The following is an 18876-nucleotide window of genomic DNA, read 5'->3' as shown; positions in this document are numbered from 1 at the left end:
ACACCATCGCCCCAGCTCTTCTCCAGGACAAGCCCGTTAACACAGTGGAGTCTTTCAGATTCCTGGGGACTATCATTGCACAGAACCTGAGGTGGGTGGGGAACATCACCACCGCCATCAAGAAGGCCCAGCAGAGGATGTTCTTCCTGCGGCAGGTGAAGAAATTCAACATGCCGCAGAAAGTGATGGTTGTGTTCTACACAGCCATCATTGAGTCCATCCTCACTGCATCAATCAACGTCTGGTTGGTGCCTTCACTACCAAGGACATAGGCAGAATGCAGGGGATCATTCTGTCAGCCGAGAAGGTCATCGGCTGCAACCTGCAGGCTCTCCTAGATCTGTTCAACTCCAGGACCAGTAGGAGAGCAGGCAAGATCATTGCTGATCCCGGTCACCACCTATTCCAGAGACTCCCATCTGGCAAAAGGTTCTGGGCTATCAAGACCAAAACCTTGTGCCACCTGAACAGTTTCTTCCCCATGGCAGTGGGGCTCACTAACAAGCCCCCTGCATCACACTGACTCTGGGTCGTCGTCCCTTCTCCCCCTATAAGTGTGATTTATGTATTATTGGCACTATCCTAATTTGAAATCACTGCACCTTAGTCCTGCACGTGCCCGAATAACTTATTGTTCTATTTTGTAAAACATTGATCTTTTTTTTGCCATTTGTTAATATTTGCTCATTTGCTAATTCAGTAAATGCTTTGTTTATACTTATATATATTGTTGTTTTATGTCCTATGCACCAACCACACCAAGTCAATTTCCTGTATGTGAAAATATACTTTTGATAATTTTGATTCTGATTCTTATGTGACTGTGTTCAAAGATTTAGGTCCCTGCAACATGTAGTACTTGGACCACACACACACACTATAGACGAATATCACCCATTCCAACCACCACATTACTAAGATGTGACACCACAGTATATGACATTACAAATGAATGGCACTATAGTGACCAACCGTACATACAACAAACCACATGGGTTTTTTGTGGTCCATTTACACACCCTGTGAAGCCATATAGTTGGATGTGCTGGAGGATATAGAGTATAGATAAGGGCCCATTACGTCCACTGAATGTAACCTTGGTGGTGTGAGCTGCGTTTGAGGCATGCCGATGAGTTCAGGGACTCTGGGAAGTTCACTGACAGAGCGGCTAAAAGCCTGCTCCTGCTGTGATGTCGAAAAAACATGTCTTCCCTATTGGGACAAGGTCAGTGGCTAAGCAATAAGGTAACAGTAATTATCATTTGTCAAAGCTTATCACCATTTCGCAGCCCACAACAAGTGATGTCTTAAACTGGCCCCCATTGACAGAGGCCTCCGCTGACAGGAAACCTGTTTGAGACAGCAGAGACCACGGTGGCATTATCATCAAATATGTCACATACGCTCTTGTCAAATGGCAAGGACAGAGTGTCACAGACATGATAGGAATACATAACAGTAGCTGTATGAAGACATACAACTCCATATGATATTTATAAAGGTGCTGAGCAGATCGAAATGATGGATGGGACTAACCAATACTAATAAATTAAAAATGAGTGTCCGCTCAGCACTCAAGCACTATACGCCCGTGTGTAAATGTCAGGGCAAAGTGACAGTGGAAGAAAATAGGAAAATAACAGTAAGGACGAGGGGATTCACAGTTCAAGGCATATGGTCAAAAGGGAAAATGCACATTGATTTAAGGCAGAATAAATTGCGGTTTGGAAACATGTTAACTTTTACCACTTGACCCATCCATCTCCCCTCTCATCTGCCAATCTCCCTGATGCATCAGGTATTGACAAAGACATAAAAACATCATCTATCTTCAGAAAATTTAAGATTTCCCTCGCAGGCAGAAAAAGGGCAAAGAAATGCATCAGTATTTGTCCTTTCCCACTGAATTAGATTCAAAGAAAAGAAAAAGACAGAGTAGCAAACAGAAAACAGATTTATTATACTACAGTGCCCGGTTCGTCATATGGTATATTTCCATATGGCCTATGGAAATTGTGAAAAATATGAGTTTAATCAAAAAATTCACTGGCTCAGACATATGTTTGCTTTGCTTCTATCATCATGGTTGGGATGAAAGTAAAAGCACCGCTGGGCATGTGCTGTTCTCCGCGCATTCAATATGTTACAGCACAAAGGATGAGCTCAAACAATCCAGGATGTGGATGTAGGCAAATTGTCTTTGGCTGTGAAGGATTTTATGATGTGTAAACAATTATGCAGACAAATCCAGACGCTGCACTCTCCAGTGCCAACTTGTAGTTTGATGAAGAAACAGCTGTTGCTGTGGTTGATGCAGCGGCGCACGTTCATGAATCACTCTCACCTCATTCACGAGTGCAGTCAAGGGGAGCTGTAGACTCAGTGTGAAGAGGCTCTGTTCTCTTAAACTCAATGATCTTTCTTGAATATCATGACGTTTTTTGGAGGAGTTGGGAATGATCCAAGGAAGAACCCTCTACAAGATGGAGTGGATCGGATTTCTTTCACTTTCTGTACCAGTGAGATCGGCTGTTTCCAGATTTTCGTTTGTTTCTCAGAAAATAACTTATTGCTCTTGATGAGGCATATTTTGGGGACTGACATGTATGAAATTTGATGGGGATCCAGATAAAATCTTGATCTGTGGTTTCATAAGGGGACTATTACTTCTCGACTATTTTTATAATATCATTGGGTGTTTCAGTGTGCTGTGATTAAGTTGTCCGATCTGAAGCTACGGTAAGCCAACTTCCATAAATAAAACGTAATTTAGTGTAAAAAAATCTATCAAAACATCCGTAAAGAAATTATGTTTTATGCTTTATTTATTTTCGATATCTTCCACTTGTTTTACAATCAGGGCAGTTAAAGGTCATCTGACACTCTAAATTTACACAGACTTTTATTTTCAGCAGTTAGGCAGTTTTATTATTTATTTATCTTATATTGCCACTGACACCAAGTGGCTTTGGTTTCAGTGTAAGAATTAGCATTCCAAGCAGTGCTTGTATTAAAAGCGTAAAGATTTACTGTACAATAATGCCACTGTTTGTTGGAGTTCAACATTAAAAATGTAAATTGACCTCAACGCTGTATGTCTTAGTAATATATACGTTTGACCTATAGTCTTAGAAGAAAAGGCAAAAGATATTCAAGGTCACACCTCCTCTCAGCCATCCACACACTTTTATGACTCAGATCACAATCCTCCCATTTTCTGAACAGACACGACTGCCAAAGGATAAAATTGTATCCTTCAAATTTTTGAAAGCATGTCATTAATTTTTTAGTACCGTGCCAAAGCTAAGATCAACAGAGTGTGCCGGGGGTAACCTGTTGTCGATCACTGGAATATTGTTCACATATGACAAAACTGAATTTGCCTTTTCAAGCACATGTGCCTGAGGCTTATGTCATTTTTTCCGCCCCAAGAAAAAATGGGGTGGGGGGTGGATAACATTTCCTCCAGGGTAAAATACATACAGTATGTATTTTGATTTGATTGCTATGTTGAACTGTACCTGAACTGTACCGCTGGCTTGTAGCCTTAGAAGTCTGCCACTTGCCCGTAAGGCTTGATCATCTCTATTAACTGATGGAAAGTCCTTGGCAATCAAAGCTTTGTGGCTAACGCACACCGGACACGGTCACTATGCTCACACGGCAGGTAGGCGAGTCACTAGATTGGTGTGAAACTGATGAAACAAGTCAGGGTGGCATGTTGCTGATTAAACGTTAAGGATTTCACATTCATCTTGGACTTTAATGGAGATAGTGTTGCAGCTGCTGTTTCAGTTCCGCTCTCTGTTCCATGAACGGGTCTTTAAATAGACCAGTGTGCAACTTCTTCAAACCGTCTCTCCACTCCTGTCCTGTAATGGATGACCAGCAAACACGCACGTTTCCCTCCCTCTGTTGTGTCTTGCATTTAAGGAAGTTTGACTGACCCTCAAATTCAGAAATATCATTCACTCCCCCAGCTGTATAGAAAATATCAACTGCTTCTAAAGAGCTATGTGTTTATCATGTCATGGTTTCATTTTGAAAGATTTAATGCCAGCAGAGAATAGGTGTTTTCAGACGAAGCATGATGTGGCAACCCCGAGCCTGCTAAGTACTGAAATATAATGGAAACAGCTGTGGTGGGGATATCGAGTGCAACAAGGGCATTTTTTTATTTGCCTATCAAAGAAAAGCCAGGATTGTAAGTGACCTTACATATCTTCTACCATAAATTCAAAATATTATGTATTCCTACACAGCTTCTTTTCTGTTTATTCATATTTTGGAGTCATCGCATCACTGGGAGTCATGATGGGTTCACATTTTACTCAGAGTGGCTTTAAATTCAACATGTAACTATGAATCAGAACAAATCATCAACCTACAGCATCTACTCTATCCAGGATCAACTTCGTTTTTCTGACACCGTTAATACTAAAAGAAGCTAACAAAGACTCCATCCCTCAAACTAAAACATATACTAAATTGATATTTTATTTAATCTTTTATAACACTGACCTGGCCCAGCAGCTCGGGCAGTCCCAGCACTTGACCTGTGAACACTCCCAGGCAGATCAGGATGGAGTTGAACTGGCCGATGAACCCTCTGATATGTTGTGGGGAGATCTCTCCCAGGTACATGGGGAGCGCAGTGAGAGCTATACCTGTCAGATAAAAAATAAAAAAACATGAGCGATGCAGCTATATTTCAGATTTGGATGTTAGAGGCGTTAAAGCACAGAAGACCTAGACGCCACATGAATAATTACTGTACACAACAAACTTTGCCATATAAATGTGATAAGATGGTGTGTTGATGTGTTTCATTGCAGTTGGCTATAGTCAGAGTGAAGCACCTGACGTTAGGAGTTATTACCTAAATCTGATTCAGTATTCAACCTGCAGTGCAGAGCTTCCAGCAGTGAGAGTAACTACACTAACGCTCCTGACACGTGCTCTTCCAAGAGAACTTCCAAGAGAACCCCTGGGCTTTACAGGGTTTGCAAGTCTTCCCATCAGCAAATAAGGGGAAAGAAAACATGGAATGATGGCATCCTCAGATGAAAGTAAGTATCTAAGCCAGAAACGTAGTCCATTTTCAAGGACAGCAGACTGTTCTTTCAGGAAGGCTTTTTACCTGGATGGTTGTTATAAAAGATTAAATAAATATGGTTTCTGTCATTTTAGGTTGTTCTCATCAAACTGATGGTAAGTTTGTTTAAATTAGTTATTTGATGCTATAAAAGGTTAAAATGTCATGATTGACAGCTGAGAAAGATACGCGATTGGATGAGCATGCGTATCGGTGAGACCTCACCACTGTGACTTCAAGCCCTGATCGCTATTGATACAGACTCTGGCTCAAAATATGCATGTTACCACATTTGCTTGTTCTCCCCAACCAGTCAGTGCTGTGAGAACTGTTTCATTGGTTTGACTGTGAAGGACGTTCATTTATATGAAAATCTTCCCTGGAAGTTCGATCGTCTCTAATTTCTCAAATTAATCAGCGTTTTGTGCTAATGGACTTGGAAAAAGTGATTTATTTGTGCCAGCAGGTTAGAGTCAAGCCTCTGGCTGATGATTTAACTGCAGTTTAATCTCCCCCAAATGTATGTCTGCAGGCAGTATAACCCACAAATCACAGGGTTGACTGGGCAGTGATGTTCCACTCTTCCTCTGGGATTGTAGATGAGCAAGAGCAAGAGCAAGTGACACCTGCAATCTAAGTCGTGTTTTTACCGATGCATGCAAGCAATCAGGTCTGGCAAGATATCTCTGATCTCAGCCAATTTCGGCAGATTTGTCTTCCTGTCCTGGGGGCTGTTAGGAGAGTTACACCAAAAGCCTACTAATTCATTATAATTCATCATCTGTCCATTTTTCATTAGCACATAGGTTCAACAAACCAAGCTCTAAACTTTCTGGTATTCCTTGAAACTTAATATGGCATAATAATAATAATGAAGTTTTTCACATATAAAACAAATACAATAAATAAAAGCAGATCTCTTTTTTGAGGGCATGGAAGTTTCGCTATGCTTTAGATTAAACTTAAAATAAAGTTCTGTATACTGATACTTGATTGATGTGATTAAAATGATTACATTGTTTTTGGTACACAGTGACTTCGGTGCACCACCTGCTGAGTAAAAAAGTTCTTACCAGAGTCCACCCCGATGATGAGACGGCCGATGATCAGCATCTCAAAAGATTTCGCCGTCTCGCCCAGGGACAGCAGCAGCGCAGCGATAATGGCAAAGCTGTTATTCAGCAGCAAGGTTCCCTTCCTGCAGTCAGAGAGAGAACGTGGTTAGAAAGCACATCGATATCAAGTATAAAGGCTGAGGTTAAAATGATCCTGCACAAAACCTATACTCAACGTTTAAAAGAAATCAAGGTAAACTCATCTGACTGCTGAAGACTTTCAAAGGTTTTTTACAGCAAAATGAGCAATTGTGTAAAAAATCTTGAAGGCTTTAATAAAAATGATAACATTTAAATGGTATTCCTGAACATTAACAGAGGATAAGGAAATTAATGGGCTGAGAGGCTGTTCTGAATAATCATACAAGTCTAAAACAAAATAAAAATACTGTAGTTATAGCAAACAAAGCACAGTGAAATGAGACCATAGGAAGTACTCAAACATTTCACTTAAGTATAAATAAATACCCAAAACTTACTCAAGTAAAGGCACATTACTAACTTTTCTTCTTGAATATAAATGTTTTTTATATAAACTCAAAGTATTACAAGTACTTGCCAAGTGCAACCTGTTCTCTAATGCAACACTCTACTTCATCAGTAACTGTGCTACTGTATATTAATATAAGAATATTACATTCATATTAACAAAGAATACTGCAGGTGATGCCACTGAAAACATCAAACCATTGTCATATTGAAAAGGATATTTGTAATTGTCATAACCCTCAGTTAACTACCTACTTGAAATAGATCATATAAAAGAAACAATGTGAACATGTAACATTGTGCATTGTAAGTATGTAGGGGTTTAGAAAAGATATTCTCTGATATATTTGGTAGAGTAATAGTGAAAAGTACCAAAAAGTAAATAACTTGAGAACAGATACATGACAAATATTCCTAAATACAGAAATAGAGTAAATGTACTTTGTGACATCCCACCACTGCAAGTAGGGATAAGAATATCTAAGAAAGAAAGGCATTCAATGAAACAGACATTAGCAGAATGATGACACAGAAAAGGGTTGAATTAAGAGGCAGATTAAAAAGGCCGGACTTTAACTTTGTGGAGCAGGAGACTTATTGAGTGCCCGGGGGCCGGAGCAGAGAAAGACTCTCGACACACTGAGGGACGCAGGCTGTTACCACGGCCCCTTCAAAGAAGCAGAAGCCCGGCCTGAAACTGGAGCTCCTCTCTTCGTGAGAGACTAAAGCTAATGATGCGTTCAGGCAGCCTGTGTGCTCATTTACATCAAACCTTCACAAAGGCACCTTTGACTGCCATCAAACACCCAGCCAAGTGTAGGATAGATTCCATGGTTGACAAGTTATGACAAGTTGCAAACAACGAGTCACGTTAAAGGGGACATATTATGAAAATTCCACTTTTGTATTGCTTCTACACGTTAATTTGGGTATCTGGCATGTCTACCGTCCCAAAAGCTCTGGAACAAAACAACTCCCGCGATTTGTGGTGGTTCCTTTATGACAGAGACGATACGCTAGAGTGCCTCGAATGGGATTACGACCGAAATAAACGTCATAGTCACACCATGTCCATGTAGGGAGTCTCGCTACAAGGCCTCGGACGAGCGAGCTAACGCTAGCGTCAAAACAGGTCAATCTGAGGAAGGCTGTTTTAGACAGGGTAAAAAGGTGCTGTTTTAAATTATCCTTGTGGTATTTTGACCAAAATATGTTAGAGACATTTCATTAAGACCCCGAGGAACCAAATCAACAGTAGTAAAATGGGCATAATAAGTCCCCTGTAACAGCAGTGAGGTGTATATTGTGCATAAGGGGTGAAAACCAAACTGTGATACAAATGTCCACAATCTCATAACGAAACAACGCAGGACGACGGACAGAGAACAAAACCTATTTATCATTTCAAAATCAAAACATGTAAATCAGGAATCAGCTGCATATTTAGTAAATATGACCCTGTACACTTACTTTACTGTCTTCATACTGCATGTGTCACACTGTTGTGCCACTGGCAGGGCTTTTCAGACTGAGTAAGTATTTGTTGAAGGACTCCTTTGCTTTCACTTTCTTTAGAATTGTGAGAGGACATTTTTAAACTTTTCTGTTATGGATTTGAAAACTGAAATGATTAGAGAACTGATATTATAAATTTGGTGCATATCCAAATAAAAATCTGGATCCAGTGAACTGGATTGTGGTTTCATTAGAGGACTGATGGGCCTTGGCGGACGTGTGTACTGTGTTCCATTCTAGTGATGTAATGTGATAGGTTGAGGGAGAGGAGACATGTGTTCACTGGTTGTATTTGGTTGCTGCTGCAGTGAGGTGGTAGGTGACAGTGATCGTTGTTCTCTTCTCACACTAACGTCTTTTCTCTTTATTGCATATTGTGATGGAAATCTGAAAAAAATAAGAGGCTGGATCACCAAATTTGTCTCTGTGTATTTTAATAGGGTCTTTCTGCTGAAAGGTTCAACACAGAGAGTCACGGGGGTCTCTGAGTGTTGATGTCTAATGCAAGCATCTTATTTAAGAGAACTAAGGACCCAGTTGTCTCAGCCAGTTCAGACTAGTTCTGTAGGCGAGGTTTGAGACAGGAATTAAGACACAGGAAACTGATTTGTATAAGTTTCCTTTGAAGAAAGAGCAGACAGAAAATGAAGTCCTCTGACGGTCATTAAGTAATAGAAAGGTCATAAGGGCTTCAGGTCACAGACAGTTCAGCTCATAACAGGCTCAGATAGGAATATACGATTTGCTTTTAGACTACAAAATATAGTTGTCCACCACTCATTAGTTATTTTTCCATTACAATTTAAATGTAACAAAACTCTATGCTGTGTAGGAGATTCAAATATAAGCAAGCAAGCAGCAAGTTTAACCATTTAACCTTCACTCGGTCACTCTTTGAAGCACTTTTCTATAAGATTGCTGATGTGTCTTCATCTGCTAATAGATATTCAAGTCTCTTCCCTGGCATCGGAATTTTAACCTCTCCAAGATATTGTGCAAAATAGCAGCTGGCCCACAGATGTCTGCTGGAGAATATGGAGGGAGAATGAATAATATGTTTCAGCCGTATCAACACAGTGCGAATCGCCACCTGAGAAATCCAAGGGGATACTTAAAGGTCATCTTCATTTTCTCGAACGACTTCTGAATGAAATCTTCATAAGTCCCTCCCCGCTCCGAGAGCAACATCCCCATCATTAGTTTATAATAGATTCCTTTGGAGGTATATTATTTCCGAGTACTGAGGTGATTTCTTCAGTGGCGCAGTTCATCCCTGGGAGCAGACAGGTGTATGCCCGTGCAGAGCGGCACCACGAGCAATGAAACAAGTCAGCTCGCCTGAAACTGGACCAAACTCACGAGGCAGAATGAGCTGTCAGAGCATCATCCCTCAGTCTGAAGCTAATCACCACATGACTGCTAAAACTAGGAATAATCAGGAGTCACTTTTCATTAAAAGGTGATACCTCTTGTGTGTGGCAGGTGAGGGGTAAAGGAGAGAATAGTAGTTGAGTATTAACATTCATTACAACTGGTGTCAGTAAGTGTACACTACAGTAAAAAACCTCAGTGCAGTAGAGGCATAAACAAAGTGCTTGAATTTTACTCTTCACAGAATTTGGTAAATCGCAACTGACCATATATTCAAATTGTACTTCACTGTAAAAAAACATGTTCGATTAAGAAAATCTATATTTGAGTCAGACTTTATATACAGAACGGAAATATGTGAAAATATTTAAGTGATGACAACAAATACTAAAACAGAAACTGATACATATCCTATATGCAAAATAATGGATCACAGATGGGAGAAAATAGGCTTTTAGGAGATTTTTGCTACTGTCCTGAACAAGCCAGAACAGGACCCAATCCTATGTTCCAGCTACTCATATGACCACAGGTGGCCCTAAACCAGTCTATGCAGGTTTCAGCTCAAGCACCAGATGTCAGCCTAAGCTCAAACTAAACCAAATTCACCACATCTGGCCTTCCACTTCCACTCAATCCTCAGTCAAGGTTTTACAATTTCTGTCACATAATTTACATTTGATAAATGTGGACACTACCACTGACACAACAATAAATGTCCATTAAAAATGAAAAAGTCTGTGAGACCAGTGGACACGTTATGTGATCAGTGTGCGTCTGAACACAGTTTAACACCGGTAACTGAAACTACCATGGCAATCCTAACTGCTTAAATTAAATCAGTTTCTAAATAATTTAAATAAGTCTGATCAATAGTTTAGAATATGACAGAATATTGTCTATAATCCGTCACACCCACTACCTTATACACTACCTCAAAAGGGTTAAATCAGTAGTTTAGTCACTCTGAAGTCACTGATTCACAAAAGAGCTGTACTATGTTTAGTATGTGTTGCTGGGTTGTTCTATATGATGAAACATATCCACAGAATCCCTATAGAGAAAAGTCTGTTTGTCACTTCCTGTTGTGCATGATGGAAAATCTCACTGTACATTGTGAGTCCCTACATTTCCTGCCCCTACTTAACAGTCCCAGGGATTTAGAGAGACTGACAGCGACAGGAGAAGGAGGGTTACTGAGGTACCGAGGGTAATATAAGAATGTGAAAACCGAGAGCCTGAAGAAGAGAAGAAAAGAATTGCACTGCAGCGTATCAGCATTGTCTCCTAAGCTCGGAAAGACGGAGTTTCGTGTTTATGAAAATTGCATGTGTAGCGTGTCCTGCCGAGATGAAGGATAATCTTGCCATGGGTTCTGGCCAATCCAGGGAAAGGTGAGGAGCAGAGGGAAGTGCAGTGATTTCCCATGAAGCTGTTTTCTTTAAGCGGAGCAGATCTCATTTTTATCCCCTGGACCGATTTGCCAACTCTAAATGGATTACATCACTCATGTGTCTCAAGATTGAGAAACTTGTTAAGTAAAAGGGGTTTTGCCACTGACAATTTAAGAGAAGAACACTATTGATTTATAATTATGGATCACAAGTCCTCGAGCTGTATTCTGTCTTATGATCTAATTTCAATGGAAAGTATAGTGATCATGATCAGGGTTGTTGCAACAAAACAAGCAAAGCAGGCAAATGCTGTGGGCCCCCGGCTGAGAAGGGCCCCCTGAGAACCGCTGATCATTTTGATAATTAAAGAATACGCAAAAATCCACAAAACCCTTTGAAACACGCCTGATCATACAAGTCAGACCAGTGCAGCTGGAGAGACATATCTGCAGTGACACATGGTATGAGAACGCGTGAGTCAACTGACCTTCCAAACACTTTGAGGAATAAAGAGACTGACAATGCTCCCAGAAGACCTCCGATAGCAAATATGGACACTGTGATGGACCAGAGGAGGGTGACTGCCTCCGCTCCGATCGGCTCCCCATACCTCTCAATCCACGTCTTGTTGTAGAAAGCTTTGATGAACTGCAAGACAAGAAAAGACCCTCGTTCAATGTGTGTGCATCATACCAAAGGTAGCAATAAACGAAAAGATTTGTAATAAAATATAAAAACATAGATACATATAAATATTGATAATTTAAGTGTGAAGTTAGACATTGTCTGTTTATTGTCATAATGCACTGGCGATATATTGTACACAGTAATCCCTCTTTGTCAATAGTCTAATAAATCAGAAACACTACATTTTGATGAACTTGCTCTCAAATCATGTCGTCGCAGACCTGAAATAAACTTCATACACACAAACACAAATTGCAAATGACTGGCTGAAGAACTGAGTGTTTCTCATGCTTCAGTGAATCACTGAGCAAAGTGTTTGAAATCTCCCACAAGTGTCTCAGAGCCCTCCAGCATTGAATGATGTCCTTATCATCGATGAACATGTCAGTGTAGAGCATTCAAAACAAAAATGACCTTGTGGCTTTTGTTTGTTAAACCTCGCGTTTTCCTTTGTGTTGCCGGCAGCTTGCAAATCTGGTGAAACATCATGAGTCAAAAGAGAATTATAAAGACCTTGTGTAGTGAGCCATGTCTGATCAGCGCTGAGTGTTTCTTTGGACACTTTCCTCACAGAGCTGAAAGCAGCAAAGTAATTTTCCCTGTATGCCGCAGCTCAGGGGTGATGATGAGGTGGCGTCTTTACAATCGTCACTCAGAGTAACTGTGAGCACAGAGGGTTTTTTAGTGTTATAGACGATGAAGTGACAGTGACCACGATGCACTGAAAGAACTCATTCTTCAAACATGGCCGACCTCAGCTCGTACGTAACAGAACGTAAAGCTTCATATGTCAGTTGTTTCCTGTTTTAGTGTGACACCATTATCACTACTCTGACACAGTTGGGTATTTTTAGATTTTTACTTTTGATCTTGTTATGACTTTTTATTATTTATTTATTTCGGGGGGGGGGGAAACAGCTGATGCCTCGCAACAAAGCTACGGACGAAAACGTTCTTCAGTTGATTACAAACATTGAATTATGTTAACCATTAGGTACATACATTTAAAAATAAAAACTTTGGACATTTTCGCGTCACTTTTTGCCGCCATTACTTTACTTTGAAAACTTTTCTTTACTGAAGTGCAATGAATCATGGGATATATCATGCCGAAAGGACCAACTCGGTAGAGTCTGCCCTGCTCTGGGGTGGATTAACACATCATCAGCTGCATTTGAAGGAGCCTCTGGATTGTGACAGTCTAGTCGTACCACTGTGACACAAATGCAGCTTGATTGTACACGACTGCAGATACTTTTTGAACTGATATGTTTTACCCCAAAATGTCCGTCCAAGCAACCTTTGCTTCACAAAATATCTCCATCCAGACATGAATAAAAGCGACTACACAAACCACCGTTTTTGAAAATCTGCACTTTATAAGGCGTTTGTAAAGAATCTCTTGACCTAAAACACCAATTGCACTTACGGACAAAGGACCCAAACACAGAGGACAAGTTTCATTTAGCAAAATATATGCATTAGTGTGGACAGGTGGTCAATCTCTCTCTCTCCTGTCAGTTTGTCTGTTCACATCCTTGGAAGTGTTTGTGCTTCAGTTTCACTCCCTGCTGTTTCCTTCCCGTTTGGTCTGCCTGCCTGCCACCTGCCGACTTCTAAGACTTGACAACCATTCAAGCACTTCCTCTCCTCTCAGTTCCAGAATGGTTCTTACTTGACAACCCATCTGTTACCTGCCTCTTACTAGCAGACACATTACAGTGTCCTCGGTCCGACGTCCTTTGGCAGACCTTCATAGTTACATCTGGGACTTGTCAGTACCTTCACCTGATTCCTGGGAATTCTCTACCTCAAGTCCCACCCTCAGCCATTATGGTAAAGTAATGTGTTCACCTTGGACTGGATGATTTGGCCGAAAATGACATCAAGATAAACCTTTTTATACAAGTTGATATCAATATTTTTATCATTTGATTTAACAGTCAAACATTTGGAAAAAATCCGTGGTAGATCACCTCCTCACATCAATATATATTGAGCCTTTGTTATGCAATAATTACAGATATTGTTTTATTGATATTGTTTTATTGAACAACCCCCGCAGCGATAAATCATTGACAAACACGTACACCAGTGTAAACAGAATACCTGGAAAAATTAGGGTGTGGAGAAAACAGGTTCAAAGTTCTGTAATAAAATGATATAGTGCAGGTCAGTAATCCCATTTTATTTCCATACCCCGGCCTTAATTGTACGGAGGGTATCAAATGCTGAATATGCACAAATGATTATTCTGTAATTACTGTCTTGACAACTTGGTATCCATAACGCAAACACGATCAGATGAGTGCTACAGCAGCTCGGTGTGATGTTGTCAGACAATTAGCATATATGTCCTCACAACGCTCAGTAAAGAGTTACACTAGGAGGAGTAAAGATTGTGCACATGTTTCAGATTTTTTCGACATCTGCAGAGAAAGCATCTGAAACCATCTCTAGTCGTTCTTGAAAAAGCCTCTTGATTGCATCTACAAGTTCCTGTGGTGCCTGAAATTATGGGAGCCACAGGTTTATTAGAAGTGAATGAGAAATGTATTAATATTCCTTTAACCACTGCAGCTACACATCGTTTGTAAGATTGTCTCACTGTTGGAGGTAAACCTGCTGTGTATGAGAGACACTGAATATTGGTTTACAGAATCTATCCGCTGTACGTTTTGACATGGGCTGATTAAACGTTTTGATTAATTTAAACGGTTTGTTTTTACTGTTCTTTAACATTATGTTACTTGCAAGTCCCCTTAATGAACTACACTAGGGAAAAAGCTGCGTGTCACTTCATTTTATATAAATTTGAATTAGCTGCAGGAGCTAATTAATTAATGAGCAGTAATTCCTCGGCAGCAGATTAGTGACTGAGAGTTTTAAGCGTCAGGAGTTGTTGGAGAAAAAAACTGCTAGACAGGATGCAGCATACGCATGTGTCCTCATATAAGAATGGGTGTGATTACGGAAGAAGAGACGAATGTTTATGCTATATGGTATATATGGTTATCGCTGACTGACTGGGGAAATTATTGGGGAAATTATTGACAAATTGCAATAAAAGCCGACTGTTTTAGCTTGGTCAAATGGATGGATTTTATCTCCATATTTGCTCAAAATTAAAAGTTTTCGAGAAGTTTTTCAGAAAAGCCTCAGGTTTTCAAACAATGCTTAGGTTTTACTGCTTTTTTAAAGTGGAACCTCAGGTCTTGATGGGTTAAAGGTTGCATCGCATGATGAACATTTTTACCAACTGAGCTGCGAGTGATCCAGAGCAGCGCTGGTAAAACTCGAGAGTTGTTGAATCTGTGAAAGTGCAGGATTGGATTTGTGATGGAAGTGCAGACCAGGTTTTGAGGAGTTGGGCAGAGAGAAGTGTGGACTGTTGAAGAACTCTGTGGTAGACGATTGCAGTGAGTCATCCCCTTAAGAGCAAATAATTCCAAAACTGCTAATAAAGCTATAATAAAGCCTCCTGTCAAAAGTAGGGCCTCATTTATAAAACAGTGTTGGATCCACACAAAAAATTTACATTCGCACAAATGCCCCAAAAAGATGCGCCCTAAAAACTAACCAGATTTATGGATCCCAGTCCTGCTGGGGATGTGCATGGATTTAATTTCATATCACATACACATCTGACCACATGGTCAACGCACAGCATCTCATGAATGTAGATGCATACAAATTAGCCTGCAGAGTTGTGGCTGCAAAACAGTGTCCACCCTCTCCTCAGATCTCGGGGGGGCGGCTAACGTGAGCGTGAGGCACTGCTGTGGAATATTGACTCGAATTTTAGATTTGAGTCATATAACATCTTCACCCATTGAGGTCGAGTTTGTTTTCATAGATCCCAACATTTGAAATGAAAGGAATAAAGAATGTTAAATAAATGTCTGCCTGCCGCAGTCTGCCTGTCAGAGTGGATGTTGGAGAACACCCCACTCGTTCATACACACGCACTAGCGCAGTTTTGCATAGCTGTCCTTATAAGGAGTTGCATTGACTTCCCTTCAATGTGGAGAGCCTAACTAAAACTTAATCCCCATGTTTAAACACGACCTAACCACAATTCACATCTCACCACTAACCCTAACCAGGACCTCAGAAATGCTGATTTGCCACATCAGGACCAGGCTTGGGTACTCATGAGGTCCACTGGTCCTGACAAGAGCTGTTTTCACACATGAACTCCTGAGAATGTCCGCACAATTGGGTGCGTTTACAACAACACAGAAATCTCCAGATCCTTCAAGGGAGGAGGGGGAACAGTATAGCGGAGATCACAGGTTTTCGTTTACAGTGCTGTGAAACCAGCGTCAGCACATCTTTGTGGATGTCTTCTAGGTGATTGGCAGCTCTTTTTACTACTGAGATATTTTTTATTATTATAATTGATTTAAACACAAATCTGTGTTCAAACCCACAGCCCCCCCCCCCCCCCCCCCCCCCCCCCAGAGAATGTCAGGAGATTATCCGAGTTCAGTGCATGTCTGAAAGCAGCCCAGGTCAGTTTTAATGCTGGAAAATGTTGTAGAGCGGTAACAAAAACAAGTACACACACGTACGGTCATTAGGATGTTAGTTTATGTGTTTATGTGTTTATATGAAGTGTGAGAGACATTTATGAGTTGTTAGTTGTAGTTTTGCATTGTTCTGGGACCATTTCATTTTCTTCCACTTTATCATCGGAGACATGTACCCACTGATGTGCTAAAGACGAATTGGGGCCAGGGGCAGAATTTTAATAGATGGCATCTTTTGTCATTCCCCTGCTGCTGTTGATGTATTGAGGACAAATAGCACCTAATGGGCATCACAGTTATGAGAAGATGTATAGTTCTCTAGTCTTTCATAATATCACAGCGTTAGAGCAAATCAATTCGGATTCTGGAGATCACACAGATCAGAGGTGTCAGTTTTTCCTCTCTTTCTCTTTCATCCTCCTCTTTCTCACAGGCGTTCACCTCATCAATCAGGACAATAACATTGTGGTGACTAGTCAAGACCTAATTAAAAGCAGAACCCCACTGTTCTCTGAGCTCTGTCGCGATTCCAGTGAAGGTGTGCTTTGTTTTGATCTAGATCTAATTCAGAAATGAAAGCAACTGGCACTATCAACAAATTGTAAGTCAAAGAATATCTCTGTGCAGTAGTTGATGTTACTATAGGAACACGCGTTGACTCAAACATGATATTAGACCAGATAAACCGCAGTGATTTAATAAATTGCAAAACCTTTTTGTGTTAAGGGTTTAGAGCAGCTTCCTCTGGGCATATGGAGAGAACAGTTTGTTAATGACTATGGTCATTTATGGGCCTATCCATTGTTTCTGTCTTTCTTGAGATATTTTTATAATTAACTGTGTAACCTGCATTGTGTGGACTCTAGGGCTGTAACGATTATCAAACCGAGACCGTACTCCCAGTCCAAAGCTAAACGGTTTCGTCTCGCTGTCCAACCATACCAAAAGCTTCAAAACACTACAGAAGTACAGCCACAGAATAAAGAGGGCCTTTTCCTTATGGCTAATACAAAACCTAGATAATGGTATGTGGCTGAATTTCTTGCCAGCCCTTGTTCTAGAGGCTGTGGGGACTTGATCTCAGTTTCACACTCTGATCTTCCTACTGTTCTTATCCACTCCTGTTCCTGTGTGCCTCAAACTGGGTTAAACGTGTGGGGACTTTCTGGAGGAGCAAAAATGCCCCTAACATTAACCCCAGATAGAAACTGCCCTGGAACCATTTCTCTGCCCATCCTTTATTCTTTGACTTGAGACTGGACAAGAGCAGAATGCCCCAAAAAAATTCATATGACCAGAAAACAAAGTTTCTCTGCTGGCTTCTCACTGTGGGGGATAGTTCTCCCACATGTACACAAAAGGTTTCTGCCAAGTTGAGAAAGGGTGTGCTTGTTTCATGTGAGGGATTTAACTTTTTTTATTCTTCACACTGATTTATAATGGGCAGGGTTGAAATGGCAAAAAAGGGTGTGTCATCTCTGTGCAGCGAAATGGTGACATATTAACATATTACCAACCGACACTATCAATATAATGAAACATCCAGTTTAGAGGATCTTCCAACACTTGCTAGTTGCTCATGAGCTGGTATATAAGGTGACCAGGCTTGTGCCATCAGTGCAGAGACTCTGTTTCTTAAATCACTGCTGTTAGAAGGTTTTTTATTGGAACGCTTTCAATTGCCAGATTTTTAACTGGATATACAAAGGCCTGTATATACCTCCGACACTTCAGACTGATTATCATTTTGTGTCAACGCTGAGAGCATCACATTTTAAGATTGTTATCAGAGAAGTAACACATGCTATGCTCTGTGTTTGTGAATAGACAAACTAAAAACGATCAAACTGCAAACTGTACTATTTCTCTCATACATAGTTTTTTCACCCTAGAGAGATATGGGTTTTAAAGGAGCTCTTAAAAAAAGCTTCGAAACACTACAGAAGTACAGCATGAATAGCCGACTGATTGCAGAACATCTATCCTGAACACATCACAACATTATATTTGTGGAACCTTTCGTCTCCTACATAATTTTTCTAATATTAAAGCATTAGTGCTTGTTACACAAGTTTCAGTTAATACTGACTCAACGGGAACTTGAGTCTTCAGTAAAATTTACTTTCCAAGATCATTACCACCTGTACTTGTATAAGTAAGGGCAGAGCTGAATGATTGAATACTAATTCAATGACCTGTGTGACATCTAATTACCTCGAAACAAAGGGACAGATTAGAAAATGTGACCTCTGAAAATGCTGTTACTCATTCAAAAGCTTCTGCACACATCAGCTAGAAAACGGCAATTTCTGTTTCTCCACTCAGAGGATTCGCAGAAAGTGAAATTGTAAAGGCCAATCAAAGCAACGCTAAAGAAACGTAGGCCTCTGTCTGCTGCTGACTTTCTTTTACTGAAAGGAAGACTATTTGGATGGGGTTCCACGAAACTTGGTGGACAATTTTTATTTTTTTTAATATATTTTCACAGTTATCCCAGGGAATAAATCTTGAAATCAGAAAAAAAGAGAGAAACGCGCTGCAAATAGAGATGAAACGACAACAGAAGTGTTTCCAGAGGACAGCTAAAAGTGATGGACACTGCTGCCACAGCAGACACAAAAACGTCCAATACACCATACAAATTCGGTTCCACACAGGGGTCTGCCATCCGCGGCTCT

General features: G+C 40.5%; 1 protein-coding gene across 9 annotated transcripts in view; it reads right to left on the bottom strand.

Annotated features, from left to right (window-relative positions):
* The window catches only part of slc2a9l2 (solute carrier family 2 member 9, like 2), a 110270-nt gene that overhangs the window by 78749 nt on the left and 12645 nt on the right, over nucleotides 1–18876 (bottom strand). For all 9 annotated transcript variants that reach the window (XM_053443191.1, XM_053443180.1, XM_053443157.1 and 6 more), the window contains 3 exons: nucleotides 11467–11627; nucleotides 6169–6293; nucleotides 4522–4667 (listed from right to left, as the gene is read on the bottom strand). In XM_053443191.1, coding sequence (XP_053299166.1) covers nucleotides 4522–4667; nucleotides 6169–6293; nucleotides 11467–11627 — 432 coding nt within the window. The remainder of the gene's footprint in view (nucleotides 1–4521; nucleotides 4668–6168; nucleotides 6294–11466; nucleotides 11628–18876) is intronic.

This window comes from Pleuronectes platessa, chromosome 2 (genome assembly GCF_947347685.1).
Source record: "Pleuronectes platessa chromosome 2, fPlePla1.1, whole genome shotgun sequence".
NCBI lineage: Eukaryota > Metazoa > Chordata > Actinopteri > Pleuronectiformes > Pleuronectidae > Pleuronectes > Pleuronectes platessa.
This window is presented reverse-complemented; position numbering and strand designations above follow the sequence as displayed.